Genomic DNA, 26,032 nt, shown 5'->3' with positions numbered 1-26,032 from the left:
TAAGAAGTCTTGAAACTTTAAATAGGCATCTGAATCACTTGGAGGGCTTGTTAAAATACGGTTCATTGAGCCCCACCTTCAAAGTTTATGATTCAAAAGTCTGGGCTGTGGCTTGAGAATTTGCATTTCTAAGGAGTTCTGAGTTGACGCTTGTGTGTCTGATCTAGGAACAACTTTAGAACCACTGCATTAGTGACAATATAAGCTGGTCCAGTAATAATTAGCTCGAGGGCTTTAGCTAGAACACTTATGAAAGAGGCATTGGTTACAAACAAGGCTTGCTGAAGGGGTAATTAGAAAGCCTAGAGTGCTGGAGGCCATGTGATAATCAGAGGGATTGGGCCTGCCTGAGGCAACTGGGGATCCAGAAGACAGCTATGAAATGGACAGACACAGTTTCTCTAGGATGAAGTCATTTGAAGATCTGGATTCAGCCAATCAACTCTGGACTTTTTTAATTCCCTTTTGTGCTTAAAGCATTTGAGTTGAGCTTCTGACATTTGTAACTAAAAGCTCTCCAGCTGATACAAGTGAACTATTAGACCTTTCATTACCTAGTTTACTATTAGTGGTGAGTGACTGAAACAGGGATAATAAGGAGGGTTTGAAATAAATACATAGAGATTGGAAATTTTAACAATCAAGTCAAGGGAAACGTCACTAGTATGGCCAGAGTAGAAGGTGGCTTCCTCAAATATTATATAAATGAATTATATTAAAATATAACAAGTCACGTCCTAATGGCCCAGCAATCAAAGGAAAAGGAATAGGAATTCCCTCTTCCTGCCCTCTCCTATTATCTTCCACGTTGAAGAAACTTCACCAGCAAGATACTCCCAGTATCTCTTTAAACCCCTCTTTTACAATGTTCCAGAAGAAAAGGAGTGGCATAATCTGTGAAGAGAAACTATCTGTGCATAGCTCAACCCCTGGCACTTCCTGTTTCTCTTCAGGGGGTCAAGATGCCTTCAAGAAACACCCCATATACCCCAGTTATCCACAAGGCAGGTGTTGGAGAAGCACGCCTTGCTTCAGCGGAGAATGCTTTCCCCGGTCCCGAATTAGTATTTGAGTGGACAATTCCATCTAATTCAGAAATTTAATAGGTAGACGTAAGCTACATTTCTCAATATCAGTGTTATCATTCATAAAAATGATATTTGACTTCTACATGCCTGCTTTCTCCCTCTATCAGTGTCAAAATCAGGCGGCAAAAGGGGGGGGGCTTATATTTTCTTGCGTCCCTTAAACTTCAATATCTGGGAGATACAAGTAGATCGTACCTTCAGATGATCAATTTTAATTTCATCTCTTTAGGAGCATACTCAGACCTAATTCAAAGAATCTCTCATAAGCACAAAAATCAGATTTGTATCTTAGGAGCTTCTGTGTGGTGTGTTGACAGCTAGTTACAAATCATTCTCTTAACATACGCAAAAAATAAAATAATGGTGTTGGTTAACTTAAATATAAAATTGTAATAGCACAAAAGTCAAAATGCAACATAAGTATGCTAACAATTGAATAACGTGGAAAAAGAATTACTGTATAAAATTACTTAGTATTGAAAATTGGACCAATCATGAAAATGCAAAATAGCATAACCTCAATTCAATGCTCTAAAACAATGAAGTGACTGAAATAAATACCCAATGTCAATTTGTCTCTAGCTGTTCATACCAGGGCCAGAGGCTGTAGCTGGAGAATGACAGGGAGCGGAAAATCAGGCAATCTTGATGGGGACACAGGAACTGAAGTATGATTAAGCTGGTAGTCATGCTCGTTTTTAGTTTACAAACAATAAACAAACAAAACAATAATGAGAACTAAAAAGTAATAATGGGGTGATCACTCATGATGATTGGGGTTCCAAAAACTATCTGAAGAGACAATTTTAAAGTCAACTGGGAGCTTTTAGAGAAATTATGGATAAACTAACCTCTAGAATTTAGGAACTAGGAAATTCTGCTCACTAGGAAATGAATTCTGCTCACTAGGAAATTTCATAAAGCAAGAAAACCATGTAAGGTTTGTAAAACTTCATGTAAAAATTACCTGAAAATCATGTAAGATTGAGATAGAAGAGAGATTGAAGAAGGGCTTGGATGATAAAAGGGAAACTAACAATGGAGTCTGAATGCTTAGCCCAGAGACACATACTGATTTAGGGTTTAGAATGACTCCGAACAACTTCCACTAGAAATTGGTGAGGGGTGGAGGAGAAGCGATGTGGGGCCAAATTTGAAAAAGAATCCACTTTGCCATGGGCTAAAGGAACTCACTTTGCTGTGGATGGAGGTTCCCCCAAAAGTAGGCTATTTTACTGGGGGAAAGCATTGAAGAGATTGCTTAAAGTTTGAAACATGGACCAAACCAAGCAAAAAAAAGATTTTTTTAAATCTTTGTATTGCCTGATCAGTATTAATATCTGGGAACCTTTTCGCACATCTTCTCTGAAGGCAGTCTGTAGACTAAAACTCTTTTCCATTTGAGGGTAGAATGTATGCACACTTCAGGGTAGCTGCTTTCAAATTTCAGAGGGAAGAGAAGTAACTCAGGAGAAAGATAACAAGGAAAACCCAAGATTAGTGAATAGTCCCTATACGCCAGACATCGTGCTAGGCACTTCATAACCGCCATCAAATGTCATTATCACAATAAAATTGGAGATAGGTATGACTATCTAGCTTTAGAGGTGAGGACATTTAGCTTTGAGAAGTCAAACAATTTGATCATAGTTTATACAGGTGGTAAATACCCTGGTGTATTATTTCCAAAGTCCGTATCTTAATTTGTATACTATCCTGTCTACACTATACTCTCTCTGGAGAGAAGGCACAACTGGTTCCTTACATTATTGCTCAAGAAAAACTGTAGGTGGAATTTAACTGGTGAAATGTCCATGCAGAAGCTGCTCTGATGAATTCACACTTCTTCCCTGTGGCCATGTGTCATAATATCATTCCATCTAATCCATGGGTACTATACCCAGCACCTTCCCTAGAACAGCCATGTTGCCTTGTGTCCTCTTCATACGTGCACTTCTGTATCTCACTATCGGCCAACAGGTGGCTTATAGACCAGCCCTCAGAGTGATGAAGTTTGTTGAGAACATAAAACTATGGAAAATATTGGCCAAGTTCAAGCTGTGCCTTCCCACGAAACATTAAGCATCTAGTGGATGAGCATGTAGGCTCTGAGGCTGGACTGTCTGGGTTATGTAACTTTACTGTGCCTCATTTTTCCATGTGCAAAATAGGTACGAAGTTATCAGGATTAATATATCAATACATCGATTAAAACAGAGCTTAGTGCTCAGACTACCTACGCAGCAGTCATTTTTTTTTTCCTTTCTTTGAAATAGGTTAATAATGTTCTGGTTATTTCACTTATTGTTTTCTCTCTCTCTCTTTTTAAACACAAGCTCTATTTAAGTACAGCCCACTCTTTCCCTCTTCTAGACGCCCCATAGGGTTTAGCAGAAGGGCCCGAGTACAGCAGGCATCCCTGCCATCTAAGAGGGAGGGTGTATGGAAGACATTTTGCTTTGGAGTCAGAGTTTGGATCATCAACGTCTCTGCACATGAGCTTCCTGACCAACACCAAGAGCTTAGCAGAGAAACAATGGGAACGGCTTAGAGGAGGCAACCTGACCTCCCAGGGCTCCCAGGCCTGGGAAGAGAAGTTAAGAAAAGGAAGGCTTAAAAGTCTCAGTAAAGGATATACATTCTACCCACAATCTTCGAGCTCCACTGCTCCCAACACACTTTTCCCACAAGATCAACATTTTCCAAAAGTAAATGTGAAATGCTTTACTTAAAAAAAATTAAAAAAAGTTTTGGCGCCAACTAAATTTGGCAAATGCTACATATTTAATTATTGATAATTAGCAATGTGTATTAGCATATTAAAGGTTCCTAATAAGTCGTATGATAAAGAAATCCACTTCATTTTGTTTAACCTAACATTTCCCAAATCTATCTCATCATGTTTTTTGTTAATGCGAGAATAAAGTTTTCCATGGAAAACCTAGAAAAATGATTTTTTACATCTTGGTACTGTATGTGCAATGTGGGGTGAGGGAGGAGGAGAAGGCATCATGGACCAGAAAAGATAAAAGAGGTGGAATTTTTGTACCAGCAGGAAGTTCTGGGTGCAGTGGCCTCAGTTCTAAGGAGTATAGCCCAAGTGAGGTATTCTTTTAACTTATTCTTAATAATAGAAATCCAGCTCAATCAATCAATCAATCCTTATTAAGTGTCAACTGAACTTAATACATTGCCAGGAATACATTATATTATAATAAATGAAAACCACTAGGCTGAGGGATATTTATTTCCTTGCTTTTGATTTCTTATGAGTCTGACCTATTCTTTGCATCATTTCTACGAACTAGCTGAAAATTTGGCACTCTGGGGGACCTTAGCCAGCATGAAAAGGATTGCTAAATAAACCAATAAGACAGTACTTAATAACATGAGGACTGAGTGGTATTTTAGTTTCATTGCCTGATTCTATGACTTCTGTGAGCTAAAATTAAAATTCCCAAACCCCTTATCACTGTGAAAGCAATCCAAGGTTGTAGCTCATAAGCAAAACAGCTTTTTTTTCTTCTCCCAAATTTCTTTATCCTTCTGGCTATTTTTTCCCATCAGCAGCAAAGTAGGGGGTGAGGCAGCAAATAAAAGAACTACATTAATTTCAAATATCAAATTACTGGATGACTTGGGCATGCCATAGTTTAGACCTGCTTTTTAATTATTAGTGGTAAAAGAAAGCACACGTTATAATTACCTTTATCCTAAAGTTTTTGTAAAAGAATAATGACTAAGGGAGGCAATACACATTACTGAACCCTCAGTTTGGTAGTTCTTTATGACTATAGCTTTCAGGGCCTGTAATTTCCTATGGAACTAAAAAGGACTTGGGAGAGATTGGGATGAGGTCGCCATCTAGTGGCTGCTATTGAAAACACGCTGTGAATAGCATCGCTTTTGGCTTTACTGTGCTAAACCCAGAGGAGTCAGCAAGGCATGTGTGACTGACTCATCACCACTGCCTCCTTTGCAGGCTCTTGTCTGCCCTACCACCTCCTGAGGATTTCTTGAACAATTAATTCAAGTTGTCTGTGGTTTCTAATCTGTATACCCAATGTTCGCTTCTCTTTGCTTACATTCATCCCATAAGGCTAAGTTACCTTTCAGGACTGTAGCACAGTAACCTTACCTCCCACTACTAAATGATGTCTATGTACATTTGGAAGGTTTGGGATGGGGTGGTGGTTCTGTCTTCATTTTGGGGGGAAGGAGAGTGGGGTTGTAGTCTACCTACAGAATTGTATTCCTCACCTCACCCGAACCATTTCATTCCATTTTTCCTACATTTTAGACAAACCATTTTCTTATGATGGAATGACAAAGTCCAGCAAGCAGCTTGATTTGGTGAATCACACAGACATGTAGTTAGAGCTTAATTACAAGGCTTCCTCTAAGTTTCATGTTCCCCTTCTGTAAAACGACAATAAGAACACTAACCATGCACGGCAATGGTGAATTACAAAGATTAAAGGAGCTGATATGTGTAAGACAACAAATAATAGTCTCTGCTGTCTGCTGGGCACTGGATATATGTCTCATGCCTTCTTCTATCATAGACTCTCCTCCTCTCCTTATACATACACACACACACACACACACACACACGGGCACACACACACACCTGCACACATACATACATGGCTCACTATAATTCTTGACTCCCAGAAAAATAAAAAAACTCAGGCTTGGGAATGTAAAATTAATTACAGAACCAATATTGCAGAACCTTTGTGCTGCAAAGGGCCTTGGCAGTAATATAATTTCAAGTTTCAAAATGAGGAAATGAGGAAAAAGAGGTTTAGTATATTTATCTCAAAGGCATAAAGCATGTTAGTGACAATGATTGTTTTACATCCCAGATTCCTGAGTCCAACCTGACTTATCCACAGAAGATACTGCAGAAATGGCCTAGGCCACTGATTTCATTTGACAAGGCCCAGAAGTGGTAAGTGACTTTCCCAACAACCTTCCAGAGAATTCACATCAGAGCCCAGGTCTCCGAATGCCAAAAATGTTCCACGTGGTACTCGATGCTGCCCTAAGTTTTCTCGTCCCATATGGACAAGAATTGTACATTAACAAGCGTGTGCTGTGGTGGAATGCTACCAGAGAGAATAGACTTACAGGACGTAGCATGTAAGATGCACTTAAAGGTGCCCTCTCTGTTCACCACAGACTGCATGAATCACACTCACCCATCACATGCTGCCTGAAGATCTACTTTCATAAAACACTCCTGCTTTCTTCAGCCCACATTGATAACTTTCTTTTCTAATTGACAATTAAAACCTTACCCACCCAGATTAGAATCTCCTTATATATTCCTTGTCTTATTTTCAAACACCCAAGTCCTTATCTAATCTGCTAGATTGGTTCATGGTTTGAGGAAATGAGTAATCTTGTGTGCTTCTTTTTTTCTTTTCTATTAATACAATGCCTAGCTTAGAACAGGCTGTCAAGAAATACATATTGCTTGTGTGAGGCTCTGAATGTTCCTTACCTATGTATGGATTCATTCATTTATTCATTGCCCTCCCAGAATGTAAATTCCACCAGGCCAAAGCCTGGCCTATTTACCATATTACCAGTGCCTTCTAAAGCAGTGCTTGGTACAAACTAGGTACTCAATTAACAATAACTAAACACATGAATAATTATTTGGCACCTTCTAAGAATCATGCATTGGTCGAGGTCGTTATTTTTACCTATCATTTTCTGAATTTCTGGTTTACCCATCTCCCTCTACTAGAGAGTGACTCATTCATTGAGGGAAGGAACTGATACTTGGAAGGATGATTGATATGTGATCTTTGAATAATTGGATAATAGAAGGGTCTGTAAAATTCTACATCTGTTCTCCATACACATACCCTATGCCTAAGGAGAGAGAGACCCATTAATATATAATTACAGTAGTAGGTCAGCTCTATAACACACATCAATGAAAAGGATTTCGAAAATACAGAGGGAGACCTTCTTAGCCTTACCTGAGCTTGTCAACAGAGAACCTGCCCTGGGACCTCTGTTAAGCAAAATAAAAGGTTTCGAAAACAGCCTTTGCTCACTGAATGACCGAGAGGACTATGTGAGCAAAGGGAGACAAATTTCACTGTCGCCGTACTCACCCTCAGCCACATCATCGTCCACAGTTAACTTAAGGCTTTTTCCTCTCCGCACCACCCGAACGGTGTGCCATTCATTGTCGTTGAGCTTCTGCCCCGCATACAGGGTCTCAGGTCCTTTGCCTAAGGACGGTGGTAAGTGTCAAAGTTAGAAGCAATGTACAAGTAGCGCTCCTGGCATCTGAGTTGTCCAAGCCACACTGGTGCACATGACCTAGTAGCATGTAAGGACTTGTATCCCTCCCACTCCCAAAGTCCATCCAATTTCACGGATCCAACAGGATCCTCCGTAATAGTCACCAATGCAAAAGTCTCAATTCAAATGTAATAGACAATGACAGAGCAGTGAGAGAAGTAAGTGCCCTCTTTCATCTATAGATACAAGGATTGAAATGCCAGTGGCAGTAAGGGAACATTTGCAGGAAACAGTAGTCAGCTGCCATTTTGTTCCCCAACATCTTAGATCCCAGATGAATTTCTTGAAAATACAGGAAATTCATTGTACTTTAAAAAAAAAACAACAACAAAAAAAAAAAAACACGTGGCCATTTAGGCATAATACACCAGTCTGGCTTTTGGAGAGTATCCACCCATTGGATGGGAAAAGAGCTCTGTAATATAGACTCTTAAACTGGCATTTCCATTGACCCATGGCCCTATCAGTGACCATATAAATCACAATAGTGCCCATCACAATAATAGTAACAGCAAGGTCTAAACCCATTACTAATAATGCTCCTGAAGGGAATGTGAGGGCCTCCTGAAGGATCTCAGTGTTCATCATATTCCAATAAAACCCAAAGACCTAAAAAAATGAAATAATGTCAAGTTCCAACATTGAGTCTGGCTAGGTCAAAAGGAAATTTGGTAGAATGTGGTGCCAAATAAAGGAACAAACCAAGGTTTCTCAAAAGGTCCATGGTCGAGATGCTTGAGATGATAATGAACGGCACCCTCGGAAGAATCAGGTGCCATAAGGAATTACGGTGTGTAGGGCCAAAAGCTGGCAAGACAGACACTGAGGCATTAAAACAATTTGGCTGGTAAAGGGGGCGAGGATGTCATGTTTCACTCACCAATGAACTGAGATGTAAGTTTAAAAGACAAAGAAGATTGCATAGGACCAGAGAACTCAGGCCAAATTTGTTTTCCCTACGTGGATAGCTGATCCCATGCAGAAAGATGCTGTTTAAATCTTCCTGGATTACTCATGCAGTATATGGAAAGCCCTATCTCTGGAAATAACTTGAAAAAAATGAAATATGTAACTGACCGATAAACCCCTGTGGACAACAGGCATCTGAAGTATTTCAAAAGACCATACATTTGGCTTTAACATATAGGAGCACAGGGCCAGGTGCATAGTAGGTGCTTTAATGAGTTCTTGTTGAATAATTGACTTTTACTAGCCACTCTCTACTCTCCTCTATTCCCAAGACTGAAGGTATTATACACCGCTCAGGAAAGAAAATTTTAAAAAGAGTGTACTTGGGTAGAGATCTTTTAAACTAGGTAATTTTAAATTTTCACCTTAAATTGTGAGTAATTAGTATCCCTACTGAATGTTGGTTGTAAGAGTTATAATAGAAGTTAAAGTGTGGGGGAATTTTCTTCTTGAAAAAAATAAACAGACTTTCAAAGCAGAATGGTTTCTTTTAATTACAATGTATTCAGCTGCCAAGCCATGGTGCAAGGAGAGGAAACTGAGGCAGAGCTTCTCAGTCTCTCTGAGTTGAAGAGAGAGAACTGGGACTCCAGGAAAGGTGATGAGACAGAACTGGGACTCCAGGACAGAATATTGGACAGAAGAGAGCCACACAGAGAGCTCCAGAGATCTGCCTAAGGTGATCTGTACTTGAAATTTTCCAGAATGTATCTACACCCCGAGTACAATCCAAATTCATAAAAAATCCTGAGAATTCAGAGAAGAAACATAGAGTGGACCAAATATACTCCAAATAGGGTAATGATGCCATGAAATCAATAAATCTTAGGAAAAAATAATAATTCTATAATACACCACTTTATATTCAATCTTAGCTTCTCTTTGTGAGCATGACTGCCTTAAATATTAACTAAAATGTATACATTAAAACAGGATTTTCCTACATTTCAACTCACTAGATAGCACCGCTTATTATCTCTTTAAATTTAGGTCTACGACTGATGTAACAATCGCCTTTACAGCTGCAAACTGTGTGGCCCTTGGGAGAAAATGGACCACATCACGTGAGGATTTTGAAGCAAGAACAGATGTTCTTAGAAGAAAACAATCTGCTTTTGGTGTTTGGTTTTTTTTTAATGGTTTTATCCTCTTTATTCTACATGCAAATGTTTCAATAAGAAAGAGGAAAGTAAAGAAAGATGTGGGAAGCATCGGCTATGGAGGCAGAACTGTTACAAATACAATTCTTTAAACATCTCCTAGAGGTGGCATCTGTTCTTCAGGCAATTTCTGCGCAACACTTAATTTTTATGACTGGAGACAGGACGCGAGGAAGGAATACTAACAAAACCATAGTCAGTTTAGGACACTTCCACATTAGTGCCACATTAGCCAGCGAGATGTAAAACAACCTTTGCCTCAGTCCGGTGCATTTTAAATGCTGCTGACATTTTGCAGGTACTTCAGCTCGTGTGGTGTGTTGAAATGGCCATCATGGTCAGATTAAAACAAAAATAGTTAACTGTCCGTTTGACTCTAAAACTGTAGGATGTGATGGTCTATGATCAAAAATGTGGGGAAAAAAATAAATAACGGAAACCTTTCATGACTCACTGCCTAGTAACAGTTGATACCTCCAATCCCACTACTCTTAGTCTAACATTAAAAAAAAAAGATTCACAACCATCTCATTAAAATGGCAGGGAAATGAGTATTATTCAATATTGAAGCAATCAAGACAGAAATCTTCGTGAGCTTCTGGAAAACTTGTGGCCTCCAAAAGTGGAGAGTCAATGGCATTTGTCTTTATTTAGTCAAGCTAAAAGGTGACTTCATCCTGGAAAGAGATGTTTAAACTCAGTTGGAGACACAGGCAAATGGAGGGGAAGGGCAAATCTAATCTGTAGCCTAAGCATAAACAACTCGATTGATAAGTGATGCGAGACGCAGATCCAAGCTGAAAGCTGAAACATACAAACTGCTAGGTTTTAAAAGCAGGAGGATCTAGTCTAGGAAAGAGTTCTCTGGCAGACTCAAGCACAGAGCCAATGAAGCAGCATCAGTAAAACAATGAACATAAAAAGTTCTTCCCTGTAAGTCAAGAATGGTCCAGATAAGCAGAAGCTTTTCTTTTCCTTTTTTTTTTTTAAAGTTAGAATTTTAAATGGAATTGTTGGAAACTTAAAGCAACGACAACAAAACTCAAAGCCATCAGTTGTCTGGCAATGCCCTTTTTCTTTTTAGTAGCTAGATGTATGATCTGCAATGAGGTACATATTGGATTCATGTAGTAGATGAATGCTTCCATTTTTTATAGTGTAAGTAGTAAATAGTAATCACACAAAACCCTTTGATTACCTTTAGGCTGCTTAGATCATCACTGTTTTATCTAACTCGAGAAAACTAGTAAGCTATCTGACACCCTGTAGTTGAATTTCCCAGGTAACGATACTTGTGACTGGAGGAAGGAAGCAAAATCACAGTCGAAGATTGGCAGGATGCAGGAGGCTAAAGAACAAAGGGCCCTTAACAAATCTGTTGGGTAACACCACCCAAATGCCCACTCGATCTAGTCTCTCTGCAAACTCCCTTAGCAACATCTCTTTGAGTTAAGGCTTGTCTCACAGAAGATGGTCCAATTCTCTGATGAATGGGGGATAGAGCACGAGGCCTCCTGCATCAGGGACACAGACTAGGTTGTTTTTTTAAACTATCCAACAGAAACCCTATGCAAGTCCTATCTCTTTAAGAAGCCAGAACTAATCATGAAATCTAAGTGAACAAATAGAAGGAAAGCACTGGTTGAGACAGAAATCGATGCTGATTGCTTGGAAGAAGATGACACTCAGATGTTGGCAGATTGTTCCCCGTTTTGGCAGAGAATGGGAGCAGGTGAGGAAAATCCATAGTGGAACAGTAGGAAAGGCACATACCTGCAGAAGGTGGACTTTGGATTTTAATTAGTTTTCATTTGTTTGTTTGTTTACTTATTTATTTAGAGCAGACGGTTCATATTCATGATTTTTTTTTATTCCCCCCAGGAGCAATATAACCAGAAAAACAACAAGATATCCCCAATATACATTAGTTCATCAATATACTTCTCAGACCTGACCAAACCAACTAACCCAGATGGTTTTGCTCATAGGCAGGGAGTAGAAATTCCTTCCATTCTACACAAAGTGCTGTTTCCAAAAGTGGGTGGGTAACATTTGAAAACTATTTTTGCTTGGAGTGGGGTGGGGGCAGCAACTAAGGGGGCAATAACTGTACCACACCACTTTGCTTTACCTGAACATCTTTCTATTTGTGCAAGAAGGAAAAAGAAACAATAACTCCATTTCTCTTTGAACTCTGCTTCACACGAATGAAACTTTCTACAATGCATAAAAAATATGACATTTTTCTCCCTTAGCAAGGCAGAGTGATTATACCTCCAAATGATATGGTAAATACATACTCGAAATGATTGTCTGGGTTAAGTTTAAAGAACATCAAAAATATTTAAAAAGAGAAAACTTACCTTCATTTCCACCAGCGCCTTAGGTTAGGCTGGCTGAGCCAGGACAAACATTTTACTAAGCCCACAGCACATTTTATTTTATCAGTCTTCCTACCCAGAGAGAATAGATTAGGCAAGTAAAAGCAGGGGGGAAGAGGAAAAAGAATGGACGAAAGAATAAGGGGAGTGACAAGGACATAGAAAAGAAACACTTATTTCCTGTCCAAAAATTTTTCAGATTTTGGTTTTCTTTGGGTTGACAGCTTAACAGAGGTTAGCGCTGCTTTGTTTTGTTTTTATAATTTTTTCCCCCAAAAAGCATTCATTTTCTTTGAAAACTTTTAAAATCATATTTACTTAAAGAGCCAGTTTGGTGAAACATTTCATAGATCATTTCATTCTCACTGGAATTCTCAAGTCTTAGGAAGAGCTGTCATACTTCCTACAATGGATGTGAAAAGCACATAAAGCTTTCTGGAACCTTTTCCTAAGAAGCCTTCCAGTGAAGTGTATGAGAAAAGACAGGTGACCCAGTTATTCAACCTGAGACAAAAACTCTCCTGGAGGACCTGCTTCCAGATAAACCACTAGAGACACCACCAATATTTTTTAGGCTTGAATAATTAGATGGACCACTGAGCCTGCCACATATAATGATGAACTATGGATGGCCCATCCCTTTCCTATGGTTCATCCTCTACTCTGCTCTTCCAGGTGCTACGAGAGTACTGTTACTACCCTTTGGCAGTGTATCACAGAGACGATTTATTCATATATTTAGCGAATTGAGTATTGACATGGGGCCAGGCACTATTCTAGTGTGGAAGATGACAAACGGTCCCTGCCCTTACACAGCTCACAGTCTACTTTAACGTGGGAGAGGACAAAGGGCAATACATAAATTAAAGAACATGAAATAATTTCAAATAGGGTTGATTTCTGTGAAGAAAATAAAATAGGGTAACATGACGAAAAGTAATCGGTGTGCGGAGCGGGAATAGAGGATTGACTACTTTACAGAATATTCCAGAAAGGCCTCTCTGTGGTGATTTCTCTATTCTTGATCTGAGTACCTGGTTGGATGGAGAGCTAGTAAATGAGATGGTCAGAAAAGACTTCTCTGAGGAGGTACATTTGAGAAGGAGCCAAGCAATATCTGAGGGGATGGAAGCATAAAGGGAGGAAGCCCAGAGGAGGCTGGCATGTCAGAGGAACAAAAAGGAGCCCATCATGGCTGGAGCTTGTGTCTAAGGGAGAGAGTGTGGTTGGAGAGAAGGTGGAGGAGTAGGGAGAGGGCAGATCACAAGAGGCCCTAGCCAACAGAACCTGAATGTTGTTCTAAATGCAACTGGAAGCCACTAGGAGATTCTAAGCAAAGGGATCATATGATTTACTTTTAGTTTAAAAGATCATTCTGGTTGCTATGGATGCATTGGACCAAAAAATAAATTTAGTAAAAGGCCAATAATGGAAACAAGATGTTCTGGGAAGCTGGTAAAGGGAGCAAATGAAACAGACTTGGATTAGAGAGGTAGCAGTAGAAAATGGAAGTGTCAGACTTGGGATGTATTTTAGAAGTGGGGTCAACAGGGCTTGAGATTGGTTTGGGAGGTGAAGTGGGAGTGCAAGAGGGAGAGAAAGGAATCAATGGTGACTCCTAGGTTTGGTCTGAGAACCTGGGTGGATGGAGGCATCCTCAACTGACAAGGGAAATCAGAAAAAGTAAGACGTGTTTGACCCTATTATCCAGGGGTCCTGACTGTTACTTGTGTCTTTCCTACCTAGTAGCAGACACACTTGATACAATCTCCTGGTAACTTCCTACTGCTGAGAAGTGTGAACCAAAGTTCACTGCTTGCGTGATTTTCTTAGAACAATGTTAATTTGCACCTTGAGCCACCACTGCCCACTAGTGACACAAGGTTATTGGTTCCTGTTGCTTTTCTTTCTGTCTCCTTCTTCCCTTCCTTTTTTCCTCCCTCTCTCGCTCCCTCTTTCCCACTTTTCCTCCCTCCCTCCCTTGCTTTCTTTTTTCCACCCTTCTCTCCCTCTTTCCTTTTTTCTTTTTTTCCTGCATGGTTTCAGCTATGTCCTCTAGCTCAAGCCTTGGGACTGGAACAAAGAGTGCCCCTAACATTACAAAGCAAACCCTGTCAGCCCATTTCATAAGATATTTAAATTCTGATCACTGTGTAAAATGAACCCGTTCATCTCGGCTGGGAGACCCGACATCTCAATTTTGAGGTGGAATGAATCCAGGGCAGATATATCTCCGAAGGAACAAGTGATTCCAAAAAAGAGAAGGAATCTTCCCCTCAATCTACTGCTAAATCTCTACCTTAAGTCGTAAATTTACAGCATTGCTTAAAAGTGGTGAGCTGAGGACAATCTTAAGATTTCTTGTGATAATCTCTCTCCATGAAGCCACTTTTCAACAGATGCGGGCAATTTGCTCAGGGATAGGTAGAAAGAGGGTGCTGTGAATATTGATTCTACACTTATTTAAAAATAACTTTCTAAAATATACAAGTACTTTCCTATCATTGTCATGATATAATTAATCCAAATTAATCTTCTTTTGATGATTTGAAATGTTATTGTGCCACAGGTTCCCTCTGACTATGTGACCTTATTGTTCAACACTAAAGACAGATATTGAAGGTGATGGAGAGACTGGAGCTAAAGAGATTTGAACCAGGATCTGCAATAGAACCTGCTCTTCTTAATAAATTTCCAATTCAAGTCTGTTTCCTTATGAATTGACCCTGTTGTGATAAAAAGCAGAATAAAATGTGTGTAATTATGAATTGAAAGGTCTAGTTCATTAATCCTAATAATTAATACTTTGCTTTAAATAGGGATTAAGAGAGGCATAATACATCTCCCATTAGTGTTCTTTCATGTATTTCCATAACTTCTCTACCTTTATCCATCCTTTCTCACCCTCCTCTGACGCTCCCAGTGGGAAGTATGCATCTCTCCAGTAATTCATCAGTAGTTGTATTTTGTAAATTATCACCTGTCCCTTGTATTGCATTTTTGTGTGTTTGTTTTAATATCCATTGCTTCAACTAAGCAGAGTACCTTATACTAAGAAGGTGCTCAACATATTAGGACAAAAAAACAAACAAACTAGTGAGTGAATAAATAGAACTGAATGCATTAAATACAAAATTAGCAGATAGGTTGAGGAAGGGAGAAGAAATAAAAGGGGAACAAAAGGGAGTTGAAAACTGTATTTTAGCCATACAATGAATTGGATCCACTTGGAAAGTTACTCAGTATAGTAATAAACACATATAATTGAACTACAAAGTGAATACATAGAATTAGATGAAAAACCAAATGGCAGAGTAAATTTGTTGAGGGTGGAAGAAGAAAAGGACAGCGAGCAGAAGAACACTATACATCGCATTTTGACAGTTGAGTGAATTAGGAGCTAATTCCCAATTCATTTTGGAACTAGAAGACACCAGGCAGCAGATATAAATAAAATAAAGATACTACTTTTCATTTTAAATAGATTTTTCCCAGCCAGAAAAAAATATATAGCTTTCTGAGAAACTGATGTGAGGATGAAAGTAACATTTATAAAGGGGGGCCAGTGTCTCTGCATACATGATTTCATTTAGTTTTGTAACATGAAGCCAATACCGTTTACCACAGCTTTACAAATAAAGAGGCAGAGCAAAGCTCCACTGCCTGTCCAGGTCACACAGCGATGGGACTCAACGCCCAGTCAGTCTGCAAAAATCTCTCCACTGGGCTGTGTTTGTTCTCACGGCTTTGTCGTCATGGTTACGCCCCTGGGTTGTCCCAGTCTAGAGATTTGAGGAGGAATAAGGGGAGGCCAAGTAAAGAACATGGAGGGGATGGGAGAATATGAAACAGAAAATCTCATCTGAGGGTTCATGACAAGTATGATCTGATTTTACATTCTTTTTCACTTTTTAAATTTATTTGCAAGACTAGGGTCAAGTCCTAACACATGGAACATACTAATAAAGCTAAAAGAAGTGAAAAGTTTATATTAGAAATGAAAATGGACGGTAAATAGATCACACGTGCATGTGCTTATAGCAAACACTTTTGGTGCCCTCAGCCACGTCCCTGTAGCCAATCTCAGATTTCAGCCACGGAAGTATCAGACTGTTATTATAAACTCACACAGTCTAATAGTCCCCACTGTAAGCAGGGCCAGCCCTTGGACCTTCTGTGAAGTCACGGCTGCCTTCCGTGCCTGCATGAAAGAGTAACCAAGTAGAGGAAGAGGAGAAGAGGGCTGTCAAACAATGAGAGGGATGGAGCTAATAGATGAGTGACCGCATCTCCTGTCGTTTGAGTGGACCATTTTTAGAGGCATCCATTACTCACCCCCTATCTCCCCCACATCCACATGACTCGCGGCAGAAAACTTGACAATGGACACTCGCATTGCTGTTTCTACTTTCACTGTTCATTCTCTCTGCTGGTTTAGTCTCACTCTTGGGGATCCCTCTTAAACAAACCACCTGACGCAAGTCATTGTCTCAGGCTCTCCTATCAAGGGATTTCAGAACAAGATGATACTTATATCGCACTTGAGCATTTCCTGCCTAGTAACTCAAATATTACAACAACCCTGTGAGGTAGGAAGTATCAATTGCCTATGATGAGATGGCTTTCCCAAGGACACAAGGCTATTAAATTATGAAATTAAACCAAGATTCCAGGCATCCTGACTCCATAGATAGTGCTCTTCCCATTAACCTTTAGCTGCATGAAAGTCCATGAAGTCCAGAGAGGACAGGAAACAGTGGTCTCCTATCACCATCAAGAGCAGATGTAATGGCTATTGTTGTAAATGACTAAATATTGACCAAACTCTTGAGGTTGTGAGGAAGTGGCATAGATCTCTGACAGCAATCACTAGGATCTCTCCAATGCCTCTGTGAGGACTCACAAGGACTGGGGGAGGGGGGGGAGGCTTTTGAGAAAGTGAGACCACCATCATTCTTAATTAACTTAGATCTATTCAAGACAAAAGCTAGGAGATATGGTATCCATACCCAACGTCCATTCAGGTTCTATGTGTCTAAATAATTACCATATCGCAGATGGGAGGTTTTATTTTAGATATAAAGATATGGTCACTGGGTTTTAAAAGTACCCCAAGGCAAAGTTCTGCGAAATGGCATTTCTATATCAATCCCGATGTTTATAGCACCTCTGTCCCCAAATAGAAAGTACTAAATATAAGCTAAGAATGGCAAAGTGATATTTCCAGCCTATCTCATTGGAATGGCAATTACAAGATCTATTGGCTTATGAGATTGGTGACATTAGCTGGCCAGCCACTGTGGACAGAAGGAATTGCCCCACAGAATGGTCCCTGTCACCTGATCCTCTTAGCATCTGGTTTGTGCAGTTGGGGTATCCAGAAAGACAGATTAGCAGAACGATCACCTTATTCTGGTCCGCCCTCCTAAAATAATTTGTACGTAGGTTTAAAAACATGAGAAATTATAGCTCTCCATCTCACTAGAAATATTATCTCTTTATGGTATTCACAAAAATAAAACTTGCAAGACAAGCACATAGAGGAAAAAATTAAAACAAGAACATCAACAAAAATAGATGAAGAGTATTTTAATTCAAATGTGTTTGTCTCCCCTTAAGCAAGACTTAAATGCAACTGACCCCTAAGGCATCAAATGTGGTTTTGGGTAAAGGCATGCAAAGTGAGGACAATGACTAATTTTCATATGCTGTCTTTACACCTTTGTGCAATGGTTTGCGTAGAGCATGGTAATGAACTCAGACTGCTGACTGCTTTATCCATGCACCCTGAATTCCTGATGAGCTGGGAGTATCAAGCAAAGGAAAGTGTTCTTACCAAAAAAGGTAAAATCACCACCCACCTTCACCGTACAAAGGAAAATGAGTTTCATTAGAAAGTTCAGTACCTACAATAAAGGCATTGTGGATGTTTCTGGGGGCACAAAGATGAAAAAGACACATTCGCTGCAATCAAGGAGTTCAGAGTCTACTGGGGAGTTGAAGAAATAAAAACCAATTGTGGGAGTAATGGGTACAGAGGTGTGCACTGGGTACCCTGCTGGTGGTCTACTCAGTCTGTCTGGAAATCTAAGTCGTTAACTATCCTTTTCTCTTCACATTTTTCATATAGGATCACATAAATCTCACAAGACAGAGACCAAGACCTTCATTTCTACAGCCTTCTCAACTCTAAATAGCAATGTCCTCAACATGCACACTGGATTCTCAAAATTGAAGAATGAATAAATAAACTTCTTTCTCACACTTGCATTAAACTCTGGGCTCTGGTAATAAGAGCTAATATGTATGTTTTACTTATCAAATACCCATCACCAACACCATTCTGAGTGTCTTACCTATATTGATTAATTTAATACTCCCATCAATCCCATAAAATCTGCTGTGGTTGATTTCATTATTTTTGACAATATTTGCAGCCCTTCATATCAGCCTTTTCCTTTATGGGTCCATTGTTTATGGAGGACTGTATTTCCTATCTCATTATGTTAAGCATTTTGTGTGGCTTTCTTCATAGCCAAAGAATTATGAGCAGAAGTGGCTTAGGCCACTAAGGAATTTTAAGAGCTATCATGTGGCCCCACCAGCTCTCACTTTCCTTTGCTATGAATCCAAGATGTGGCAGATTTGAGCTGACAACTTCCAGGATTTGAATTTCGGCAGTCTGGTTCCATTTTTCCCTTGACTAGTAATACACTCTACCACTTCTCTTAGCCAAGGGATGAACCCAAGATGGTTAAGACATGCAAAAATTAATCTTCACAATGAAATATTCTACACGTGGTCTACGGGGAAAAAACGTAAAGCTATTAAATCAATGTATACAATGGATATGCCTTTAATTTCTGGGTGCATGAAAGAGAAAGGCAAAGAAGAAAAAGAAGGCAAAATAAAATGGGAGAAGAGAGAAATATAGAGAAAATCACAGGGGAGAAACAGATTAAGAGAAATCTCAATATTTGTCAGAATGCTCAGAGGTAAATCTCTCTTCTAGAAAAATAAAACTCTTAAGATTTTTATCTTTAAAATGCTGTCAGAACACAGAATATATGAAACATGTATTTTAGAAGCATGAAATTACCTGGATTTTTTCCACTTTCATAAAATAAACTCTGTTTGGAAGCTATGTAGGATGACAAGTGGCACATCTCACCCAGGGGATGCCATTTATATGCATGGAACAGTCCTGTCATTTTAACTTTCAGATTTTTCAGAGCTGTTGAGGAGTAATGTAGGCCAGTGGTTTTCACACTTTAAACTTGATGAGAGCATCTTTGGAAAATGTTAAAAATCCAGATCCAAGGACTCCAGACTTTTTGTCTTTTGCCAACCTTTATTTCTCTCTGGAACTCCATTTTCCTATTTTAATTTTTTTCAGGCTATCATCTCTTATTTTCTCTCCTCCCAGTATGTCTCTTAAGGTCATCACCACCCTGTCCCTCAAGCCGTTAAGTGACAGTCATTGTGAACTCGAACTCTCTCTCCTCTTGCACTGGAGCCATAGCCAAGCTAGGTGGTTCTGTCTCCTACCGTGTTCCCCGAAAATAAGACCTAGCTGGACCATCAGCTCTAATGCATGTTTTGGAGCAAAAATTAATATAGGATCCAGTCTTATTTTACTATAAGACTAGGTCTTATATAATATAACACAATATACGATCCAGTCTTATTTTAATATAAGACCAGGTTTTATATAATATAAGACCTGGTCTTATATTAATATAAGACTGGGTATAATATAATATAATATATAATATAATATAATATAATACAATACCTGGTCTTACATTATTTTTTACTCCAAAAGATGAATTAGAGCTGATGGTGCGGCTAGGTCTTATTTTCAGGGAAACATCGTAGGTATTGCCTGAATGTGTTGTCTCCATTAGACCGAATCCTACTGCTCTGGCTCTGGCCTTCCTCCACTGTCACTTTAGGTATTGCTGTAGCTGTGTTCTCAATCTCCCTATCTATCAACCTTTCACACTGGGGACAGAATTATCATTCTTCAACAGAAATGTCTTCACGTCAGTTCCTACTTAAAATCCTCAGAGCCACTAAGTGTCTAGGTGCCACAGAGGCATACAGAGGCCTTAGGGATTTGGCCCCAGCATAGATTTTTAGAGCCTCACCTTTCATATCACATATAATGTTCCAACTACAAAAGACTGTACCTGGTTATTTCATCAGCTAAGCCCTATGTATTCTCAGAACCTAAATCAAATATTGCCACATCAAAGCCCTTCCCATCAATTCCCTAAACTTCCAATAACTATTTCTTTCATCTGCATAGTACAGAACAAGAACAGTAACTCCTTCACAAGGTTTTGTGAGGATTAATCAAGGCAAGACGTGTCAAACACTTAATAGTGACTAGTGCCTAGTACATACTAAGGGGATGTTACTGATTGTTCTGATGGTTTAAATATCTTTCTCCCTACCATGCATGTGATTATGACACGCACATTCAAGGCCTGGAATAGAGCCCATAGCAAACTAAAATTTCAACAGTATCATACCACGGAAGATATCCTTAACTGCATCACATCACAAAACCAAATTGGAACATGACAGCTGCAAGCAAAGAGATGGTTTTCATGAAAGTGTATTTCCTCTCTTCTCCATCTCTGCTTTCCTCCCTCTCTGTCCTTCTTATTAGTTGAAGAAGAAACAGGGAGGAAGAAATATCATAACAGGCCACCTATTATGGACCAAGTATACTATTTTCTATGTCCCACTTAACTCTAATAAGCGTAGTTATCTAATACTGTATGACGTTTTTGGATTTCTCATCAATTTTATGGTGGTGGGGGTGGGAGTGGCAGAACGAGACTGAGAGAGTTTAAAAAACATGAACAAGGTTATTTAGGTTGAAAGTGGCAACAATCAGGTTGAAACCCATATCTCTGTGCTCCAAAAGCAGCATTTTATCCAGGGTTTTATCGATTTTTCCATGAGACAAATATTTTTATTAGTCAATATATTAGAACTCGAGATCAGTATCAGTGGCTGGTAAAATAATACTGTTCGTATATCACTTAGAGCTATTTTTCAATTTTTTACAATATATTCTATCAATAATTTTATAACAAAGATGATTTTAAAGACATCTTCTCAAGATATTCATTTTTGTTTCTTTTTATACATTACTGGGAATTCTTCTCCATTCCGATATATTTGGCAGATTTTTAGGTACCAACCACACTTGAAAAAATAATTTCAAAGCCATAATTCAGTGAAGAGATCATTCTTTTTCCCCAAACCTTTTGTGCCTGGCATCTGGGCACCAGAACTTCTCCAGGTCTGAATCATGGGTGGTGGTTCCCATAGCTGGGGATAGAGGCTCAGTGGGAAGAGAGGAAAAGTTAAGAGTCAACGACAGGGCTGCTGAAGGTCACAGGGAAGGCCGGGGTGGAGCAGCGACAAGACTCTTGGAGGTTGGTGAAGAGTTATTTGGTGAGGGAGGAGCGAAGGGTGCTGTGAGGAGAGGAATTAGGAGGGACTTGGGACCGCACTGAAGAGTATATGGTGGCTCCACGCTTCAGGTCCATGTCCTTCTGGGGTAACTCCTCTTGGCCAAACCTATGCATTGGCTCCAGAACTACCGTGTTTCCCTGAAAATAAGACCTAGACAGACAATCAGCTGTGTCTAATGCGTCTAAAATTAATATGACCCGGTCTTATTTTACTATAATATAAGACCAGGTCTTGCATAGAATAGAATAGAATAGAATAGAATAGAATAGAATAGAATAGAATAGAATAGAATAGAATAGAATAGAATAGAATAGAATAGAATAGAACAGAACAGAATATAACATAAAACATAACATAAGATAACATAACATAACATAATATAATGCCGGGTCTTATATTAATTTTTGCTCCAAAAGACGCATTAGAGCTGATTGTCCACCTAGATCTTATTTTTGGGGAAACACGGTATGTACGCTATACTGGCTCCTCACTGCACTGTCTACTCAGATGACCTTTTACCTCCAACCCAATATTGGTCCACTGTGGCTAGAAGACAACCTCACAGTTCTCTCTACTCGCTGACGCAGAAGCAAGCTCTCTCAGATTTTCCAGGATCCTAAATGAAGCTTCCTTTCTACACCCCTTTTTCTAAAAGTGGGTCTTGTAGAATGGAAAGCACTAAAATAGGGTCCTTGTCCATTTCACAGGGTAATTAGACAGTCCCAGAGATGGCATGGGGCTTGCTAGGGTAAAGGGCTGCAGGAGACTAGTAGGAATGGTGGGACACAAAGTAAGTGCTATACTTTGCATCAGGGCTTAATATTTAATTCTCACAATACTGTGAAGTAAGCATTATAATCCCATTTTATAGATGATGAAAGTAAGAAACATAGATATTAATTTATCTTGGCCAAAGTCAAACAGCCAGGTAATAGATCCAAATCCAGGTTCATCTGAATATCCAGCCTGTGTTCTTATACTAAACTGCCTCTGCTGGATGGATGATGAAAGTGTGAGTGGCGTGCAGGACCAGGCATAGTGACCAGTGCTGTTCTGTGGGAGCAGGAATGGAGGTTTGGAGAAAACAACCTGGTACAGGGACCAAAGGTGCTTCCCTGAACTAATACTCAGGATGGGTGAGAATGGGGTGGTGGCTGAGGCAGCGGGGGAAATCCCAAGGAGTATCATGGATGAGGAAATATAAATCTCTGTGGCTCTCAATTGTGGGCTGGGGGAGGGGATATTTGCATGTTGGGGTATTTGATCATTCAGTGAGCTTATACTGACAGGGACCTGCCTGTAACATCTGTCGGAACTCAAGTGTCCCACAATTAGATTCCTGGTTGTTCACCCTGGTCTCAACAACCTTTCTGTTTCCCACAGATGTTGAGTTCATGCTCGCTGCAGACTCCATGTGGCCAGCGACAGTGCCTATCTTTTTCAGGTTTAGTCCAAAGCCTAGATATGACAGTGACTCAACATACGTTTATATGAATGTATATAAATGCAGTTTATTGAATTCAAATGGGGAATCAACCAGCATGTTCTATCATAGAAACAGAGAGGAAATGTGGTTATGTGCTTATTACATCTAATCATCCTGTTTGAAGCTATATGCTCCTACTGACTTATAATCCTAGCTTCCAGTCATGCAGTGTTGTGATCTGATCCAGTTCCCTTGGGGTCAGTAGAAAGAAAAGTGCTAATATACAGTTTGACACACAGTAGGTGCCCAACAGATTATAATTACTTGTTGTTATTACTCATTTATAAAAACATATTTAAGTAATTTTTAAAACTCAAGTAATAGGAATAAATGGTACTTTGGAAAAAATTCAAAGGATGAAATCAGGGGAAAGAAATTCCCACAAGGACTGAGTTTTAAAACGATAAGTGAAAACATCTTCCTTACTCTGAGAACAAATAATCGCCCAATGGTTTCACAATAACATTTACCTATTTGTTATTAAATATTCATTAACTCAATAACTCATCAAATACTGCTCATTTATAACATGCTAAACTTTGGCTAGTGGCTGGGGATTAAAGGAGAAATATATTAAGAGCCCTGAATCAAAGTTACTTAGAGTCTAATGGAGGAGAAAGTCATGAGGGAAAAAAACACGTTATACAATGTTTTAAGTCCTCTAATACTAGTGTGTACTCTTTATACTACACCTTAGGAATATAGTGAGAGAGAGAGAGAGAGAGAGAGAGAGAGAGAGAGAGAGAGAGAGAGAGAGAGAGAGAGAGAGAAAGAGAGAGAGAGAGAAGAGAAAGAGACAGAAGGCATTTTTGTGTACGTGTGTATGTCTGTGGGTGCCTTTTGGTCTGTGTTTGGGGTGAGGAAGAGAGTGGTGTTCAGATAAGATGTGCTCCTTAAAGGATGAACAGAAACTAGTGCTCCAAGTAAACCAGAGATGGAAGGACATTTTGTACCATGTGCAGAGTGAAGAGAGGTTGACAAATTCAGACAATAGTGAGCAGTTCCATGTGGTAGGGAAGTGGAGGATATTTTTATAAGAGGTAGGATATGAGTCTAAAGAGGTAGCCATGAGTAAATTATAAGAACCTTTAGCCAACAAAATATAAAATAAAACTTTGTATTTTATCTTCTAGACCAAAAAGAGATCTTGAAATATACTAAATAGGCTACAATGTGTTTACTGTATTAAGATCATTTAGTTTTGCTATAAACAAAAACAATGAAGAAACCAAATGAGATGAATAAAATTCATGGTACATGTCAAGTATAGAGAAAAACAATGGGGAACCTCTGAAACCTGTTAAACATAGAGAAAATAAAGGAAGCATATGTATTTAAAAAAAAAAAAAAAACAAAGGGACAAACAAGCAAGTCACTTGCCCGTAGAAAGAGATGGAAGTACCCAGTAAACCTTAAATATTTATAGCTCAGACCATATCTGATTTTTAGCTATTATCCCTAAATTGGTCAACCCATTGGTGACAACCAATCTGGTCTCATTCCGGTGCCATATTTTCTCTGCTTGAGACACTCAGGTAAAACATATATCTGGTCATGAGGCTAACTGGTGAGCTATAGCTGTGGCCATATCTATATGCCATGTGTCTCTCCAGTAGGGCAAGTGTGTGATGGTCCCAGATGCCTCCAAGCTGCTGTAGCCCCTTTCTTAACCTGAGATGGTCCTTGTAACCATCTCATCAGCAGAGAAGACTAATATAGCTGAGAGAAAACAAGATATATGAACATTGTGTAACCAAGGATTCAGATAGAGTAGTCTTTCCATCCCATTTGCACACTATCCTAAGTGTGGTCATCTGCCTGATCTCTTTCCTCTTGTTTTTGTGCTGCATGCTTTAAGTTGATTTAATGAACCATGCAATTAGACATCATACTTTGGTCTATGAGCCTTCTTGTTCCATGATCTCTAGGGCCACCTGCCTGAGTGTACTTAGAGCATCAAGGTGATTTCCTACATCCCAGAGGGAGTGACATGAGCAGATTATTATTTTAGAAAAATCAATTTGGCCCTTCGAGTATAAAGCCTAAAAGGGGAGTAAGGGTGGAAGCAGAGAGATGAACTCCTGACTGCCTTTTTATGCCAAAGAAATGCAACTCATATTTCACAAATAAAGGGTTGGGCAGAAACTAGAAGCTCCAAACACACAGGAGAAAATGCCCTGAAGAACCGAATTCTTTATTGTTAAACCAAAATAAACTCAACTTCTGAAACTCCACAAAGTCCATGCAAACACTAGATAGAGGGAGAAAAAATCCTAATGACAAGTACAGAAAGTCTGAGATGTCTCCACATCCACCTCGGATTATCCATTCTTCCTGGCACAGGGGTGGTGTCAGGAGAGCTTGTGGAGATAATGGCCCACCACAATTACGACACAGTCCCATAATCTCTCATGCAGGCCAGCACGACGCCCCAAAGGAACTGAAACCAGTGCACTAAAAACACTAGGTGAAGGAAACAGCCGAATGGTAATTCATGGCTCATAATAAATAGTGAACCAGCAGGGTATGAAATGGAACACTGGATTTAGAGCTGGCCAGGCTTGGCTTGAAATTCCTCTTTTCATACCTACTAGCTGTGTGACCTTGGACAAATACCTCAATATCTCTCAGCCTCAGTCTCTCTGAGTTGTCAACTGAAAAGAATAACAATCACTTTCATCAGGGGCTACAGGGAGAGAGATATGTGAGGTAACCCAGGGAGTGTGTCCAGCACAGACTTCCTTCCATGTTTGCACTACCCATGTTTAATTCCATGTTTGATAAATGAATAATGAGCAACTTATAAAATGACGATCCCAACAGATTACCTCAAAGTCAATAACAATTACATATCTTAATGAAGCTGCAGTATTCTTATTTCTTCAGACCCTGGGTTATACCAATGTTAAAAACATATCCCTTTAAGCATCCTAAGACTGCTGGTATGTGGGTAAGGGAAGTTACCGACAGATAAGCAAGGCCAGTGTTGGGTCATTTGGATTTTAAGCAACTGGGCTTCGGAGAAACTCCAGCAAATCTCCTCTCCAGGGATCGTTGTTTAGCCATGAGCTTTGGGGTGTCTTAAATAGCTTACAAATTCCTGTAACAGTCAACTCAACCTCAAGG

At 39.5% G+C, this 26,032-nt stretch overlaps 1 protein-coding gene across 25 annotated transcripts in view; it reads right to left on the bottom strand.

The window, feature by feature from the left end:
* The window catches only part of NRXN3 (neurexin 3), a 1,519,061-nt gene that overhangs the window by 791,988 nt on the left and 701,041 nt on the right, over window positions 1-26,032 (bottom strand). For all 25 annotated transcript variants that reach the window (XR_013993472.1, XR_013993473.1, XR_013993474.1 and 22 more), the window contains one exon: window positions 7,223-7,342. Coding sequence is in view for 22 of the 25 variants with exons in the window: in XM_081050416.1 (XP_080906542.1) it covers window positions 7,223-7,342 (120 nt within the window). In the remaining 3 variants the exon portion in view is untranslated. The remainder of the gene's footprint in view (window positions 1-7,222; window positions 7,343-26,032) is intronic.

This window comes from Rhinolophus hipposideros (genome assembly GCF_964194185.1).
Source record: "Rhinolophus hipposideros genome assembly, chromosome: 5".
In the NCBI taxonomy this organism is placed as follows: Eukaryota; Metazoa; Chordata; class Mammalia; order Chiroptera; family Rhinolophidae; genus Rhinolophus; species Rhinolophus hipposideros.
Note: the sequence above shows the minus strand (reverse complement) of the source record. Positions and strands in the feature narration are given on the sequence as shown.